The sequence below is a fragment of the Chaetura pelagica genome, unplaced genomic scaffold, assembly GCF_000747805.2.
Source record: "Chaetura pelagica isolate M959 unplaced genomic scaffold, ChaPel_1.0 scaffold246, whole genome shotgun sequence".
NCBI classification, from domain to species: Eukaryota; Metazoa; Chordata; class Aves; order Apodiformes; family Apodidae; genus Chaetura; species Chaetura pelagica.
The window spans coordinates 147,878-165,902 of NW_009953647.1; the positions used below are offsets into that span (position 1 = coordinate 147,878).

At 36.1% G+C, this 18,025-nt stretch overlaps 1 protein-coding gene across 1 annotated transcript in view; it reads left to right on the plus strand.

The window, feature by feature from the left end:
- Nucleotides 1-18,025, plus strand: part of DNM3 (dynamin 3) — a gene marked incomplete at its 5' end in the record, with an annotated part of 135,180 nt that overhangs the window by 20,591 nt on the left and 96,564 nt on the right. The window contains 3 exons of the mRNA XM_009999865.1: nt 2,572-2,620; nt 4,228-4,257; nt 10,912-11,025. Coding sequence (XP_009998167.1) covers nt 2,572-2,620; nt 4,228-4,257; nt 10,912-11,025 — 193 coding nt within the window. The remainder of the gene's footprint in view (nt 1-2,571; nt 2,621-4,227; nt 4,258-10,911; nt 11,026-18,025) is intronic.

Consider the following 18,025-nt stretch of genomic DNA (forward strand, 5'->3'; position numbering starts at 1 on the left):
AATATTGGTGGTCTTTCCACATTGTTTCTAATGCATATTTTGGGAGCTGTTATTTCTGTGTGAAACAGTTCAGCTCAGAGTAATGGATGTCACTGAATTATAAGTGTGCCTGCTGTTTGGCTGTAGAGAATAATAGTAGCAGAATGCCCTGCAGGGCCTGGTTTGACGTTCTACTTACTTAATTGAAAAGGCTGTGAGAATATTCTCCAGAACATTCTCCCTCAGCTTCCAGCAATTTGTGCCTCAGGGGCTTCATACCAACATTTTGACAGTAGTAAAACATTAAAGATGTCTTCACTCTTTGAAGAATAAATGTTCCTTCAGTTCATATTCATGCCATATTTTCCATAACAGTGTTTGGAATCGTAACAGGTTTTATCCATGTAGGAAGCTGGCAACAAAGTTTGGCACCACAGTATGTATTATACTATGGTCTATTCACAGCGTTCTGTGAAGGAAGGTCTACATCTTTGGCAGTGTGCCTTGAGGGTTTAAAACATGGAGTTCAGTAAGCTGAGAGGGGAGAAGGCAAAGCCAGGATCTGTTTGTGTGTTTAGTTTGACCAACTTTCTCTAGAAGTGTTTGCAGGTCGTAGATACCTTTATCAGTTCTCTTGACAAATGACAGGATGTTGTAGAAATGGTAGCTGGCCTTCTAGAGGTCAAGATAACAACCTGCCTGTTATTTACTTCTCTTCTTCTTTTTCTGACAGGAAAAAGCCTACTAAAAACACCATATATATTCATGGTGTGTGTTGTGACCTTGGGAAGTCACATAGTCCAACCTCCTGCTCAGGAGGGGTCATGCTGAGTTCAGACCAGGTTACTCAGGGCTTTCTCCAATCAGATCTGGAAAACTTCCAAAGTCTGAGATTCTTCAGCCTCTCTATGCAGCCTGCTCCAATGTTTGCTTCATTGTGAAAAGACTTGCCTTTGTGTTAAGTCAGGACCTTTCATGTTTTATAGTCTTGGATTCTGGAGTATATCTGGAGCTATTTCTCCCCTGGAAAAATCCTGCTCATAGATGCTGCTGCTATGGCCTGTAGTTCAGTCTGTGGTCCTCACTCTGTGTCTTTTACAAGGAGTTGCAGTACCTAAGTTCAGTTTCTTGGGAAAGCTGCTTCCTCTTTTGCTAGTTGAGATCTAGAAATCCCCAGCCACTGTGCATGGCATTTAAGCAGATATCCTAAGGCGATAAAATTTAAAAAAAACCAAAACCAACCTGAAAGAATGACAACTAGGTTTCCTAAAGCCATCTTATATGTGTTTCTCCAATAAAAGCATCTTGTGTGATTCTCAAACAAGAGAACAGAATTGGTGAGGAGTTAGGCTTGCGTTTTCTGTGAGGTTATTTAATCATAATTTATGCACCAAGGCTTATGTAACTCAGATGATACACCAGAGACATGCCATGTTATTTGGTCAAAAAGATACGGGTGATTGGGAGTTAAGCTCAGTAATCAGGCACATGGAATAAATATCCCGTGGATCATCTCACAGCATGCAGACTGCTAGGTTTGATAGAGCATGGTCTGAAGGGCAGGAGCAGAATTGGGATGGGGCTGAGTTTGGTGCTTCTTCAAATCTTTGGAACAGCAGCTGTGCACAAAACACTTGCAGGATTGGACCATAGGCTTTGATCCAAGCACAGCTTCCTTTCTTAATCTTTCAGAGCAGTATTTGTAGCTGATCTAATATGTATGGTTTTTTTCTTCAGTTAATCAATGCCTGGTGAAATAGTATAATCTAATCCAAGCAAAACTTCCTGTCACCAATGACTGCTCTGGTGGTTGAGTAGCCAAAGCCTGTTCTCTGGATGGTTTTCTTACTCTTTCCAGCAGTATTTTAATTTTGTGGCCTAACACTTACAAACCACCACATCATGCAAATGCTTTTAGAATTAATGGCAACTTTTATGTTTTTTGAGACAGAAGTGTGTTTTGTTTCAGAAACTAGGATTACAGAGTTCAAGAATTGAGCAAAATATTTTAAATATGGTTTAATTTCAAATATGCTCCTTTTTTATATGGGTCTAGCCTTTTGAACCAGCTTTGTGATGGCTTCATCCATCGGTTACATTTACACCCTCAAAGTGCATATAAATATTAGAATAATATCCAAAACAAACTGTCAAGACAAAGCTATTGAGGAGCCTCCAGCAGGGGAGGATTTTGTTGTACTACACTAAGTAACAGAAATGGCTTGCTTTTTGTCTCTTTTGAATATTTATAGAAGCTAATGTTTCCAAAGTTACCCACATAAGCCATAATTTCTCTGTGCTTTTAGTAACCTTTACCAATCCAAGTAGGATGTTGTTACAGAGGAGATGATTAGTAGGAACTGTCTGCACATGTCCTTTCTGTCCTAAGCAGGCAAATCCAAGCAGGCGTTGCTATACTGCAAGAAAAAGTAGTTGAAATATGCACACACATGCAATGGTTTTGCTGTGTTTCTTTGTTACTCTAGCTGTCTACGGGGAATCAGAAGTAACTATTACTGCTAAAATCTATTCCTTGGGAACTGGCTTAGTTCAAGCTTCTTCAGTATAACTCTCTTCCTCTGCTTCCCTTAGTGCCCAACAAAGAAGCAGTCAGGTTAACAAAAGTGCAGTGGGAAATAAGGTAGGCACCTAACAGAGAATGGATAATGGCATGTGCAAGTTAATCCAAGCTGTTTGGTTTTCTTGGCTGTGTTTACTTGCTCTAAGTGTATCATTTTCCTTTTCTGCTTCAAACATATGTAAAATATGTCATCATCACATTGTTGTACTGAATTTTTCAGAGCCACCTGACTTTCATTGTTATCATAATTTCTTGTTTCATATTTTGGCTACTGCTTGCACTGCTGGTTAGTGTCTCCCCTCCCTTGCCATTTAGTGAATTGAATCTTTCATGTTACACATCAATGTATTTTGTTCTTAACTGCGAACTTATGAATTTCAGAATCCAAAATACTGGTGAGTACTTGCTTGTATGTGCTTTGTCATGGTCGTTTTATGATTTCTTATGTGTTCAAAACTTTACAGCAGTGAAGGGGCAATTCAGCAAAGAAAAGCAGATTTGCTTTTATCTCTTCTGAAAACTTTCAGTTGACTTCACAAAGATGTTGACCGTAGATATCTCTCAAAGTAAACAAAGAATAACTGGTTGATTAGTTAGCATTTTCACTGAGATTCATTAATGAAATTACTTGTTGGCTTCTATTTATTACATAAGAATATGGGATTGATTCTGCGAGATGCTAAGTGCTTGTGGGCTTTGCTTTCTTTTGCTTTTTCTTTTGAGGGGTGCTCAGTACTTCACAGGATCAGTCCTTTTTTTGTGTGTGTGTGAGGTGAAAATAATGAAAATACTACAACTTTGAGGGTTTCTGCTCACTTTAAAGGTTTTGCAAAGTCTAAAACAAAAAATGTTCTGGAATTAGTATGCGGTTTAAAAGGGAAAAAAATCTAGTAAAAATAAGACAACTAAATTTTCTGTAAATACTTACTAGTATTTAATTTCTTTCTGATGTTTTTATGTGCAACAAAAACAATGTTCAGGAGGTGAAAGGTAAAGGTTTTCCAAGGTGACCACTGAGTTTATATCACTACGGTGATAAACCTGACATTTAAGAAAGTTGGCTATTCTGCTGCTATAGATGAGTTCTAGTATTTTTTAAAATTTTACTAATCTCTTGGGGAACAGAGACCCATTCTCTTCTTTCTACCAAAAAAATTGCTAGTTATTTTTTAAGTGTTAGTTAAATTAATCCATTAACTTGGATGTGGTGGTCCCCCAGAGCCTGACCAGCATGAGTGGCATTTTGGTGTAATATATGGTTTGGACTAAATGAGAGGTCTAAACACTGTAATGGCTTCAAAGACTAGTCTCTCCCCTCTGAGGAAGGATTTCCTTCTTATCTAGCTGTGCTGGAACATGTGTCAAACACAACAACCGTCATCACTTTGGAGTGTCCCATAAAAGGAAAATGGACCAATTATCTGACTCTTAAAAAATACACAAAATTAATGATTTTTTAATTAAGTGAATGTTCTTTCTATAAAGAAGTGGAGAAAAAACTTGGTGTTTTAAATATTAAAACTTCATTACTTTTGGTACAAAGGACTTTGCTGAACCTTTTATTTTAAAGATAATAAACAGATGTTTGTAAGTTTATTGTTTGGGGTTGAAAAGAATGAGAAAATGTTTCTGAAATAAAACTTCATTTTTGCAATTTGCTATTTCAGGGAACCAATCTACCGCCTTCAAGGCAAATTGTACGAGCTAAGTTCTGTAAGCTTTATTGTTGCTTTTTCATTTAGCTTCTCGGAGGGCAAAGTTTGTCTCTAACACACTGATCTGTTGAATATTTGCTGCTGAACTGTTTCATGTTAAACTGCCTTGTCTATAACACTTCCTCAACGAAGTATAATTGCAGTTCATCACTTAACTTCTACTAACCTGCTGTTACAAGTATGAACTAGTGTAACTTAAAATGTTGTAGAAGACTTGAAATAACATTAATAATTTTATATTTATTTATAATTTAATGAGTTTCTCAAACTAAAATTACTAATTGGTGTTTATTTTATTATATAACTGGAAAGCAGTTTTTATCTGATGTAAGTGCCTCTATTTATAGTAAACCTTTTTGAAAGGTGGATAAAAAAATTTCTGGTAACTGAAACAAAACATTAATGCTTGCATAAATGAACATGATGGGTATGGGTTACAGGTACTGTTTGCGTATTTTGTTCATGTAAAGGAATTCCTTTTGAGAGAAAAAGTGAGTCTTATTAATAAACTTAGAAATATTTAAAGCCTTTTTTAGCATTCTTTTCATAGCACCAGGAGGATCAATATATCATGAACTGATTGTTTTCTAATCCTTCCATCTCATGAGTAAATAAATACGTGAACGCCTTTAATATTACTAATTAGAATTAATTGTCTAAACAGCGGTTAATTTTATAACAAGTCACTCCTGGTTTAGTGATGTTTAGGTGTAAGAAGTAAAACTCTGTATCGTGTGTATTCTTTGGCAAAATGTATGATGAAAATCCATAGGTTTCTCCAGTTTGTTGCCATATCATCAGATTTCATTAGTTATCATTTCAAAAAAACAAACTAAACTTATGTTCAATAAAGGGAACAGGACTAAGTGGCAGGTGAATTTAATCTCTTGGGAGATGAAGTTCATTAGGTTTTTTCCAAAATAATGGGATGTTCATTTGCAATCCATTGCTTTTCTTTTTTGTAGCTACCTGTGAACTGGAATGATGCAGATAATTATTAACTGTTTCTTTGTATCTCAGAAGTAAGATGAGCACAATAATAATTTTTGGAAGAAGTATAATGCCAGTTCCTTTTAACATGTTTATGCTCCTTTTTCCTCTACTACTAATTTATCCTCTCATGCTTAATTTTTGGCCTTTTTTGTTTGTCTTTTTTTTGTTACCGCCTGAGGTTTTGACCTGACTGCACAAAGTTTCTTTTTAAGCCACAGGTTAGTCTGTCTTCTAAATTGCTTGAAATAATCAGTGTAATGCTTGGTTTTACATGGCACACTAGCAAGATCTGGTTCCTGAAAGCTGACTGACTCTTAACTGTGTATTTTGTGTGTTGAGATTTGTTTTGGTGACTAAAATTTAGTGTTTAAAGCTCCTCTTCATGATAAATCTTTGAAGATGAAGGTGTCATTGCTCCATGTGCCCAATTGATACCCTGGTGTGTGAGAATGCAAGATACTCAAATTATAGAGGATCATGTTTAATTTATATTAAATTTCATTTTGTGTTTTATGTCTGCAGCAAAACATACTGCAGTGCTTGAAGAAGACCCTGTAATTGGAGAAAAGGCTTATTCTGAACTATGATTTTCCAGTCACTGTCCAAGTGATTTGGAGGTTGGGTTTGAAGGCTTTGTTCGACCTGACTCTTAAAACATTATGCCCACAATCTGATTAACTTGTTCTGGACACAAGCAGCATTCAGACCCCATCAGTTGGCCTGAATTGTTGTGCTAATTAACTTTTTCCATAGTAACCCCTTTTTTCTATTTCTTTTTTCTTTTTCTTTTTTCTTTTTAACCCTGCATCGTAGCTACTTTGCTGCCTCTTTTCTTCAGATACACTTAAACCTGTTACCTTGCACAACCCTGGAAAAAATGTGTTTACAGATTTGTTTTAAGCAAGTAGATGGAAATGGGAACTTGTGCCACAGTCAGTGAGGTGGTCATGAAAAACATGTTTTGATAAGAAATGCAGGTGTTTCTGTAGAAGAGGTGGAGCCCATAGATGACCGCATGATACTAAATTTTGAGATGTCATCAAATGAGCCATGTGCTGTTGAATTTTAACCTTATCAAGACTTAAGAAGTAATGCTGTTCTACATGGTCCTTAACTATACTTCTTTTCTAGGTTAACATGATTGACTTAATCACCTCAATCTTTACTTAACTACATTTGGAAGCATATTTCAATTTTTCACTACTGATTGCTTTGCCTCAGTAAAGACTAAATTTTTCTTTAGACGTATGTAGGACTTAAGCCACTTCTGTGATGTGTTGTGCAGTGATTTTGGGGGGAGTGGTGTCACACCATCTCATTTATTTTCAGTATCCAAATGGATCTGATCAGTTTATGCTCTGACATTTGGCAAATCCCAGTAAAATACTGCACTGAGCTTCCTTTCTCATCTGTTGCTCCTTTTTCGCCTCTAGCACATGAATTTTCACGTTTGAACCCAAAGAGCCAAAAGCTTGTAAGGGTGCTTCACAGAGTAGTTTTTGCCAATTTTATTCTCTCAATGTGCTTACTCTTTGGTAGCACATGCTGTTTGACAGCAATTAGAAGATAGAGTAGTGCTGGGACTTTTTTTCCCAAAAGTTATTTCAATGGAATTACCTAACACAGCTTCAGTAGAAGGTCATGGTAACTTGGCAAGTGCTGCTGCTTGTATTGCTGGTGGCAGTAGCCAGTCTTAAGATTTTCACACTTGTATTTCTGTCTACCCAGTCAATTTCACTTATCTCTCACTCATCTTTCAAATACTTCTTTTAAAGAAATGGAACACTTTCTGATTCTCTAATGTATTTATTTACCAAGTATCTTATTTGATTTAATGGAATGAATTAATAATGCAGAAATACATAAAATATACTTATTGTGTCAAATCCCACTTTCCTGTTTATCCGTGAATTGGTGGAGAATTAGAACAACAGATATGATTCAGGCTTTGTGCAGCTGAACTATCAGAAATTTACTTCCTTCTGGCTTGTTCATGTGCATTTGTACCCTCTAAGTTTAATTTTGCAGTCATCCAGATTAGGTATCGGGACTCTGAAGGAAGGAACTGTGTCATCTCTTGTTCATCCTGTACATGGAGTCCCAACTACCGGTTAGAATATTGTCTTCACTAGCTTCTGGCAATGCCCATATTTTTCACCTTCCTGAAGTTCATAACTCATGTCGCTAATATCCGGTTTGCACAGAGTGACATTTAGAAATATAATATTGAAATAGGTATCTTAAATACAAACCAACCAGAAGATGAACTACTGAAAAAAATGGCACATGCTACTTTAATCTTTCATGCTGCAATACTATACAGCATAGCTAACACAGTAGTTTTAAAAAAAAACCATCAATAAACCACTCCTCATTGGACTTTTTTTTCTTCAAAAGTCTCTCTCAAAATCTTTGCTGCTTATTTCCTGTGGAAGGGCACTTATTTCTTAAATATAGCTTGAGGGTTTTTTTGAGAAAATGGCTAGACTCTAAGGTATAATTCAGCTTATCTGGAAGTAAAACTGTGGTGCTTGGTCTCACTTTGTTTTCTACTTATGCCTTGATCCAGCATCTCCCTCTCCCCTGACCCTAACACTGGCACCAAGTATTTTGGAGGTGTAGCTTTTTGTAGTTAACAAAACATGTCAAGGAAACAGGAATAATTCAATCAAAAGGAGACTTAGCACACTAAGCTCATCTCCTGTCTCTTGATGTCCCCTGGAACTGCTTGCAAGTATTTTGCATAATTGTGATCTGTTGTAGTGTTCATGGTATTTTAGAGAACATAGTACCCTGTTTTCCTAGAGGGGTATAGATAAACAGGTCTAGACATTTGCACATGAAAAAACAATTACCAAGATGTTGCAATAGCTTGGTACCCTGCCTTCCATGCAGTGTTGTGTGGGAATGACAGCTGGATCTAATCCTCAGCACACAGGATTTTTTGAGAAAACAACTGGCAAATTCCTTCCTTTACAAGACAGTGACTGATGTTTGTATTATCAGGTCAGCTTGTTTCTCTCCACGCCCAGTCATCAATGGCTGTGCATCTATGGGGAGATATGTTTGACTGGAGCAAGACAGTCTTTTGGAGCTATGCAACTAGTATGGTTCCTACATTAGAAGCATTAAAAGCTTCATTACTATTAAATGGCTTGTATAGTTTAGATTTTAAAATCTTGATGTTGTGGGTTCTGAGGCCACTACCATAAATGAGCTCTTGTCAAACTGAGAAAATTTTACTCTGATTAACGTCCTACAGAGCCTATGGGAATGTGAGGGAAAGCACTGAAAGGAAAAAGCAGAGCGCTACTTCTCTTCCCTTTTACGTGCTCATTACCTGTGAGGTTCTTGAACATGCCATTTACATGTTTCTCACCAGTTTCCTTCTAGAAACCACCTCTTTATTCCCATTGTGATATCTGTCTTCAAATCCTTTACCCTCTCTATGATGTGTCTCCAGGCCAGTTTTCAGTAGTGTGCTGGCCGGGCTGCCCATGCTTCCTGTATGTTGATATGTGCTTTATAGAGTGCACCACTGCATTTTCAGTGAGGGCACCGTTGTTCAACAGCATCCTCTCTCATAGCCTCTTATTTCAGTTTCTTTCTAACATGGGAATAACCACCTTTTCACATTTGCTGGGAAGTATTTAGTCTACTGAACAAATACAGCTCACCTTGTTTCAGACCTAAGTTCAGGTGTTTGAGGAACCTTGATTTTCTGGCATTTTTCCTGAAATTTCTTCCAGTTGCATTTATGTAGTTCAACACAGAAAAAAATGAAATTAACTTGGTTCCACAACTTGCTCCATAGCAGCTGTTTAAAGGCCAGTGCACTGACAATGTATGCATGTTGCTGGTTTCCTATTAAAAGCTTGCTTCAACAGACATCATAAAATAAAAAGAGTATTTGATTGGTAATCAGGTTCATATCAGTAAGTTTCCCTTAACTGGCACTTGGAGAAGCGCTCCATGTCAATTTTTAAGCAGTGATGCCCTGTCTTAACTTTTTTTTTTAATTTTCAATAAACATGAATATTAAAAAATTTAAAACTTTTGCAGAACAGGCTGTGTCATCCAGTTTGCTTCTGCTATACCTTTGAGTCTCTCTACAGGAGTAATGTCCAGTTCTCTCATAGCTTACTGAGTCTTCAGAACCAGATCAATGCTTTCTTAGTAATTTTCTTACAGCCTGAAAACACACAGACTAGTTTTTGGATCTTGAGTGGTTTGCTTGATAGTGAGTGGGAAAACATGATCATAATTTGAAATTAAATTGATGCTCTTGGATTATATGCATTATCAATACTTTTACCAGCTTTTCAGGTGCAACTTCTGTTCTTTTTCTTTGGTTATGACTTAGTTCCTTGCTCTGTGCTATACCAAAGCTATTTTTTGCGGGGAGCTTACATGAGCATGCATGCTGAATGGGAGTGAATTCCAATTGTGATGACAAGGAATAGATAGTAAGCAATATTTTTCTTTGGCACTCTGTTGATTTTTGGAGTTCCTAGTCTTTTAAAGCCCTATGAGAGGAATGTCAGGGTCTCATATATTTCCCTAAAAACAAGAGGAAAGTTATGTTTGATCACACAAGTCCATGCTTGTGGGACTTGCTGAGGGAGTTCCAAAGGGCTTTTCTGAGCACTTCTTTCCATCTCAAGACTTCATAGGAAAGTAAAGGGTACTGCTGTGGAGAGGAACAGGATGGCTGAGGTTCCCTGCAAATGTATGATTGGCTAGATGGTTCTGTTCTCTTGCTTAGAGTACAACAGGAAGGATGCTTGCTTTGTCATAAATGTATTGGAAAACAATAAATCTTCCAATAGAATTGAAAGTTGCTGCATGATCCATAAACTAGTTCTCATGACTATTTTCTCCTTCACCTCTGGAGTTGTCTTATTCCTCCAAAGTTTTATTTCCTTGCTCTTTCTCTCTGCATGATGTAGCCTCCTGGCCTTAGTATTTACAGGTAATGCTGTTCTTATGGGTTCTTCCATCTTTGCATCGTATCTATTTTATAATGTTCTGCAATACTTATTTTCCCCTGAATTTTTATCACTGCCTTAGTTTTTTTACACTCCTCTTTTGCTCCTCTATCTTACAAGAGGAATATATCTCTTGTACCTCTCCTTACTGCCTCCAATCTTGACTTCAAGTTAGTTATAGAAGACCTCTCTGCTTTGTCACTTTATTCAGGCTTTTCTGAAGATACCCAGTGCATGCCAGAAACCACTCACATTCCCAGAATCTAGGTACTTTTCCTAGTATCCAACTTTACAAATGACCTCAACAATTAGACTAGAACAGAATAGTTATATATTAAGTTCTGTGGACTTCTAACAGTGTCATCTTATACAGCAAATATCTTCAAATTTACACAAACCTTAATGTGCTCATACTTTCTTTAAGTACAACACAGTAATACATAGGCTTCTTTCTCCAGCCTTTTGACTGAAAACACTATATTCACTTTGTTACCTATTTTTGTCTTGAATGATAGGAACCTGCAAAAAGTCTTGTGTTTACCAGAGACTGAAAATACCCTAGTTATTTTATTTAAAATTTAAAAGAATGAATGCAGCAGCAGAATTATGTTGTGAGTAATGAACTGAACTTCTGTCTGACTGCACCTCTGCACAGGTGATCCGGAAAGGCTGGCTGACGATAAACAATATTGGCATCATGAAAGGAGGATCCAAGGAATACTGGTTCGTTCTAACTGCAGAAAGCCTGTCCTGGTATAAAGATGATGAGGTAAGGAATGAAGAACTTTTTTTTCTACTGGGAAAAGAAACAGTATTTATTCAGTCCTCTGATACGAGCTTAAAATACTAAGTCAGCTTGTACAGACCTAACTGAAAGGCTTTAAGTGTCCTTTAAATATCTTCGTTTGGATTAATGCAGAACATTTACCCTTTAAGACTTCTGTTGAAATGTTGGTAATATAAATACAGGGTGTTGTATGGGGTGTTTTTGTTTGGGTTTTTTGGTTTCCTTTTTTCCTTTCCTATGGTTTCCACACAGGGGTCTAAAAATACTCCCCTAAAATTCCCCTGTTTTAGAATGTTCTGGTTATTGTCCTATGCCTGTTTGGACTGCTCTTGTACATCTACTGTAAATTGGTATGGACTTCAAAATTTGCTACTGAAAATTAAAAAAAATGCATCTTAGTGAAAAATATTACTGCTTATCAGTAAATCTGAGGTAATATGAGAACTGGAAGAAGCGTTTCTATGATAAACAGGACATCCAGGTTGTGCTCACTGTATTGAATATGTTGTTAGGCAGCTTTGGGGACCAATTTTTTGCTAGTCTGTTTAGTTATTTTTTAAGCAATGTTAATAATTATGCTTTCTATCCAAAACACAACAGTATTCCTGTTGTTAACTTTTGAAGGTTAAAATGGGATTATTATGTGCACTATCAGCTTTACAGTAAAACTCTTGTGGGTTTTTTCCCTATCGAGAGGGAAAATACTATCTTCAGATTACTGAGTTATAATTTTAAGTATTTTATTGAAATGCATTAAGATGAATTTAAAAGAAATACAAAGATACCTTTATGAATTTGAAAATTTGAAGCTGTCTCTCTTTTTTTGGTGTTCTACCTCGAACCTGCTGGAACTTACTGTCTTAGTTTAGGTACAAATAAATGTAATTAAAATAAATGATGTGATGAGATAAACACCCTTTGCTGTGTTCCATCTCAAGCACTTCGAGGTGCATCTAAGACGCAGCATGGAGGTACCATGTGGCAATTTTGGAGGTAATTTTAATGTTACTTTTTTGAGTCTGGCCTTTGTTTAGTTGTGTTAGTTCTTTATTGTTGGTTTTTGTTTATTTACTAGGTCATTCTCTGTAGGACTTAACAGAAAGTCTGTTTTTTGATGCATTCTGAAGATGGTCATAGCTGCAACTTGACCATTAGGTTAATCAAAAGACCAGTGACTTTCTGTTTCAGAAAGACAGCACTGGCTTCTGGAAGTAAAGTAGCAAATATTTGATCTGGCCGAATTCCAATTTTTATAATTACATTTTACCCCCTTAAAATGTTCTCACTTTCAGCTTGGTTTGGTAGCTGTCACATCCTGTTCTCAGCTGATCATTGAAATGGCTGCATGCTGTTGTATTTCCACCCTGTTAGGATATGTAGTCTTCAGTGATGTGTGAAGTGATATCCATGTTTATGTGTCTGGCCTGTGCCCGGGCTCAGTATGGCTGCGCACACTGTGAGGTCGTAGGGAGTTCAGATCCCTGTGCCTCCCACTCGGGCAAGTCACTTCTGCAGTCCTTGCACAGTAGCAAGAGTCTCTCCATCACAGCTGGGGAAGATGCAGAAAGTCAGGTCTTACCTTTGTTCTCTAGCTGCAGTGATGAGTTTGTTCCCCCTGTGCCTCTGAGTAAGGAATATTTTAGTAGCTTGTGTACCAGCTTGTGTACAACACAATTCACAAAGCTAGAGTGCTTGCTAGGCCCTCTTGGGCTGTGTACCCCCTCTAGTGTAAGATGAGCCCTTTTTCTGTAGTCTGGAATTAACTCTGAGATGAAAATTGCTCTCTGAATCTAAGCGGTTGCTTGCAATTGCCATTAGAAGGATGTAAATGATTTTTTATTTGCGAAAGCATAATTTGAAGCAAGTTACTTCAGCAAAAGATTTCAGAATTTATTGTATGATATCAGTATGACAAAAGAAATTACTGGTTTCTTGACATGGTTTTATTGATGCTTAAATATACAAGAGGATTTTATTCCTTGATGAGATGAGAATCAGTGCCTAAGAATGCTTTTTAGGGTTGCAATTCTGGAAGTGCTAAGCTGATGTTTGAACAGTGTGGGCAAGCAGTATTTACTATTAGTTATATAAATACTACTCTGAATTAATTTCTGATCATATAAACAGTTGCTTGTGTTTAAAACTTTGTTGTGTGACCAGTACCAGGACTTTGTGCTTTTCCAGTCTCTTAAAATCAAGGAAAGAAAACATTGTGTATCATTTTGAGGCAGTTGTATATGCAGGTTTAGCATATTCATTAACCTTGCAAATATAGTTGTCTTCTTTGGAGTATTCCATTTAATACTAGCTGAAGTATTGTAAGGCATTACCTACACATGCACACAAAAAATTACATCTGAGCATCTTAGTTCTCAGTTGTCGCTGCTTTGTTAAGTAGCATAAAAAGCTGTAAGTTTTTGTGCTAAGGTTAATTTGATGGTCAACCTGAACATTTGAAGTTTGTGAATTAGCCACTTTTATGTTAGGATAAAATGGTCTTTGGGAATGTGGAATGTCATCCTTGCTTGTGAATTAGAAAGCTCTTTATTGTAAACAAAAGGATGCCATTTGGAAAGTGGTGTGGCATTTGTATAGGGCATATAGAGAATGTGATTTTATGATTCTTTCCAAAGCATCCAGATTTCATTGGTATTATTGCTGTGCAAAGGATGGCAAGCTGGGCTCTAGAATAAGAACTTCTAAAAATGTGAATTTTTTATTTATTAGAAAAATCCCCTTTAGTCTTATTTCGACATAAAATATTTCCATTCCGTTTCAATAGGAAAGATAGTATTATCAACACCTAGTGACAGATGCAGTTGGTATTATAAATTCACAATTTATTCCCAATTTTAAAATTCTGTGTGATTTAAGAGGGAGATATGAAAATAAGTGAGGATGTGAGAGAGTGGAAAGGGGAGAAGTTACTCTAAGGCTAACATTGTGCATGTCTACAGAATTAACTTGCCACAAATAAGGTGTTCTCAACTTCTGTTGCTAGTAGGAATGTTAGTGATTTTTATACCAACAGTAATAATGCAAGATGTTCGAGTTATGCCCAAGAAGTAAATGGGAGGACAAAACAAAAACTGGTGCTGCAAAGCTGTGTATAAATAAAACTTAGTGTTAGTGAGTTAATGAGAACAACTAGGAAAAGAGTACTATAGGAAGCACAGTAAAAATTTCAGCAGTGGGTTTTATTGTATTTTATAGGCAGTGTTGTTTGACTCTAGGTGGGTTGTCGTACGCGGCTTGGTTACTGACTTGGTCTGAGATCCAGAGTGACTCTTGGCTGGAGCTGTTGGTGAAGATGCTCTGGTGTGTCAGAGCGGTTTCCCACTGGCGGCTGTCCCTCAGGCTGGGTTGTCATGCGACTGCCTGTCTGTGCCTGCTGTACAGGTGAGAGGATGTTCTGCACAGCAAGTGTAGACAGGCAGACACATGACAACTCCGTCCAGCCAGTCCCTTGGAGCCATCACCGCTGGTGTGCAACAGTTTGTATCATTCCGGGTTGGGGGGGCTTTGTTTGGGCGGGAACACACATAACAGAATTAAACTTTAAAGCATTGGGAGCTGTAGAACAAGAACATAACTTGATTTTATTCAGAAGAGAAGCATTTCAGTACATCAGGTATCATTGTGCTGACATGTAGCAGAAGTGCAATTTCAACAGACTGGTCACAATGAACATATGGAAAAACAAAAAGAATTGAAGCCATGGTTTATTTTACATGCAATTCATACAGGATTTTGCCTGCAGATTGTACTCACACATAGTAATTTAACCAGATGTTTTTGCTCTTCTTGGAAGCACAGAAATACTGAAGTTCAAGATAAAGGATATGTTTATACAGTACATATTTTCTAGGAGCAGATAATCTGGCATGTTAAAAATAAAAATCTTTCTGTATAAATGGAGGCAACCACTTGCACATTAACCCACTTAAAGGGAATGTGCTGGAAAGAAAATGGTAATACTGCTAATATGTGAAAGCTATACAAAAATGATATTTCTTTAAATATTTTGCTTTGCCTATAATTTTAATGTAGCTTTCTCTCAAAATCTGTACTTTGTAAGAAAATAATATATTTTTTAAGTTTTAATACAGTTTTTCAGTTAAATATAGGCTATGCTATATCTGAAAAGCATGCAAATAGCATCATTTCACATCACAAGATGTGCTGATTTGCTTTCCATAAATAAAAGACACAGTGACTGTAATTCAATTTAGCAATGGCATTTGCAACATCACTGGGGTGTTGCTTCAAAAGATGTAAAACATGCTGGAAGCTTAAAAGGGGGAAAAATAGTTGTACCACTTTTCTATGCCAGATTCTATGATTCTGTTTTATAATGGTATTCTTAAATCACTGTTGCTCGCTAGTGCCTCCACAGGTAAGCAACAAACTTGTGCTCTGAAACTCTTCTCAAACTTATCCCATACAGAATAGCAAGCAAAACTCTTTAAGTTCAGCCTGAAAAGCCTGAGAAAAGGGATGAATTTATGAAAACTCTAAAGGTGGGGATAGTGTTGAGGTTTTAAATTAGGCTGCTAATAAACACAAATGGAGTTATTCTGATATTCTAGCTCTAATCATTATTTTGCCATAGAGAAAAATATGCCTTTTAGCAAATATACAAATCAAAATGTACAAAGTAAATTTATCAGTTATATTAATAAAATTTTCCTTCTACCTAAAAAGATGGCATAAGATGTCTTAAAAAAATGAATCAAGCATAAAACATGACTAGCTAGTTTATAAATGAAAAATTAATTTCAATACATTAAATATTCTTGCTTTGACTTTATAATATGCTTATTTAAATTTTTGTAGTTCTGTGTGATTTTAAGTGTATCCTTTAAGTTGACATGTATTTCTACCCGCTTGACCATTTTAAAGAAAAACAAAAGTGGCAGATTAGAAATACTTTTAAAACAAATATAAAAGAAGCACTTTTTTGGAGATCACCAAGTTTAATTTCTGCATTTGTTTGTTGAAGAAATCGAAGATCCTTAATCTAGGGGAAAATTAGGTCTCGGTTTCTGTGTTATGGCTATTATGAAATAGCGTAGAATTGCGTAGTAAAATTCATGTGCAACCTTGTAGTATAAAAGGATTGGAAGAACAAAAGCATGCATTTTAATTAGTAGATGTTCTATTAACTATCAGGGAAGTTATGTTGGTAGTAAAAGTTGTAAGTGGAAAGATCGTGCGGTCTTTCTAGTAACTGTACACAAGGACAATTCATCAAAGAATCAGCAAAGAGCTTTACGTCTTGAACTGAGGCAAATTTATTTTGCCTTCAGTTAGTTCACTGGTACAACTAACAACTGCATAGTTATCTCCATTTGATTCTTACTGAAAAATTGGTATTCCTTGGAATTGTAGTTGATCTTCTAAATCAGGGCTTAACATTTTTGGATGCTGTATCTGGTTGTTTCATTGAGACAGAATATTTAGAATACTCACAACAACAAAGAATTCTCATTATTTCCAATATTATAATTACAGAATCCTATATTAAGGATCTAACTTTAAATATTGGTAGCTTGGAAATTGAGTTGAGAATTGTATTCTCTCCAATTGTGATCAGGATGTTTTATTTAAGGGCAGGTTGTTATTTTTAGATGCTGTTTTGCAATGCAATGTAAAATGCAGTGCAGAAGTACAGTAGCGTTATTGAGGAAAGTTTCATTCTCGACTGTGGCATTTCCTGTCTTTTTGTAAGTTTGAACATGACCCTTAATATTATTTCAATTAGGATTTCAGGTTTGGTGTTTTTTGTGGTTTTTTTTCTTAATAAAGTACAGTTCAAGAAGCAAAGCCTTTTGCAAGTAAAGTTATGCTCTTGAGTTATTATTAAAATTATTATTATTATAAAAAAAGAACACACTAAGATTTAGGGGGGTTTATTTTCCAATATGCTTAGCAGATCTTGTTTAAAAGATTAGAATAATTTAACGTTCTATGTAGAATTTTAATTGGAGTTTTTATGCAAGTTTTTTCTTATTTTGGTTATAATATTTTCCATATAGCAATGATACTTGGGTGGTCTGCAGAAATGTCTTTGGACACACGGTAGTAGTACAGGAAGGGGGGCAAGAAGCGTGGAGGGGTTTGCAGTGTAGTTTAGTCTTCTGAAAGTGCAAATGCGTTAAATTGCCATCAAACTAATACAGAAGATAACATGCAACTTAATGACAAGGCAGAAAAATGGCAAATGACATGGGTTTTTAAAAATAACTAGGTCTTTTTCTCATTTAGATGCCTGTTTGATCTATATTTAGTACTGTCAAGTTAAGTGACTTTCCCCCAGCCGTCTTTGCTTTTTTCTTTCTTTTTTTTTTTTTTTTTTAACATTAAAGAAATATATAGAGAAGCTTTCAAATATTTTTTCCTCTTCCCTATTTAATTTTGTTGAGTGTACTAAAAAAAAAAGCTCCTCAAAGATGAAAGAAACTCCATGATATTGAAACATTTGCCCATTTAAATGTTCATACTAGTTTGAATTTTCTTTTCCTGGTTTAGTGCATTCTATGGTAAAATGAACTGTATCATTTAGTTCACACAATAAACATTGACATCGTCCTGGCTTTACAGAACTCTCACCATGATTTAGTGTGCATTGGAGCCCACTATTTTTTTCAGTAATTGAAAAAGTAATGGTTTTTGGTTTTGTTGTTTTTTTCTTCTTTTGAGATATTTCATACAGCTCTCTTGCATTTGTTGACACTCATATTTAAAACTTCTTGTTTTAATAACTATGGAAATCTTTTCTGTGTGATTATGGTCAATTAGAACTTGTTTCAACTAAACCATCAGTGTTTTAAGAATCACAGAATCACTTAATTCACTTTGAAAATGTTTTGATTACTGAGCTGAAGTAGTTATACTTCCTTATTCATTCCTAACAATACGGGCTTTCTTTCACTATCTGTTGCTTTGCACACTGCATTTCCCACCCCCCTCCTCCTTTCCA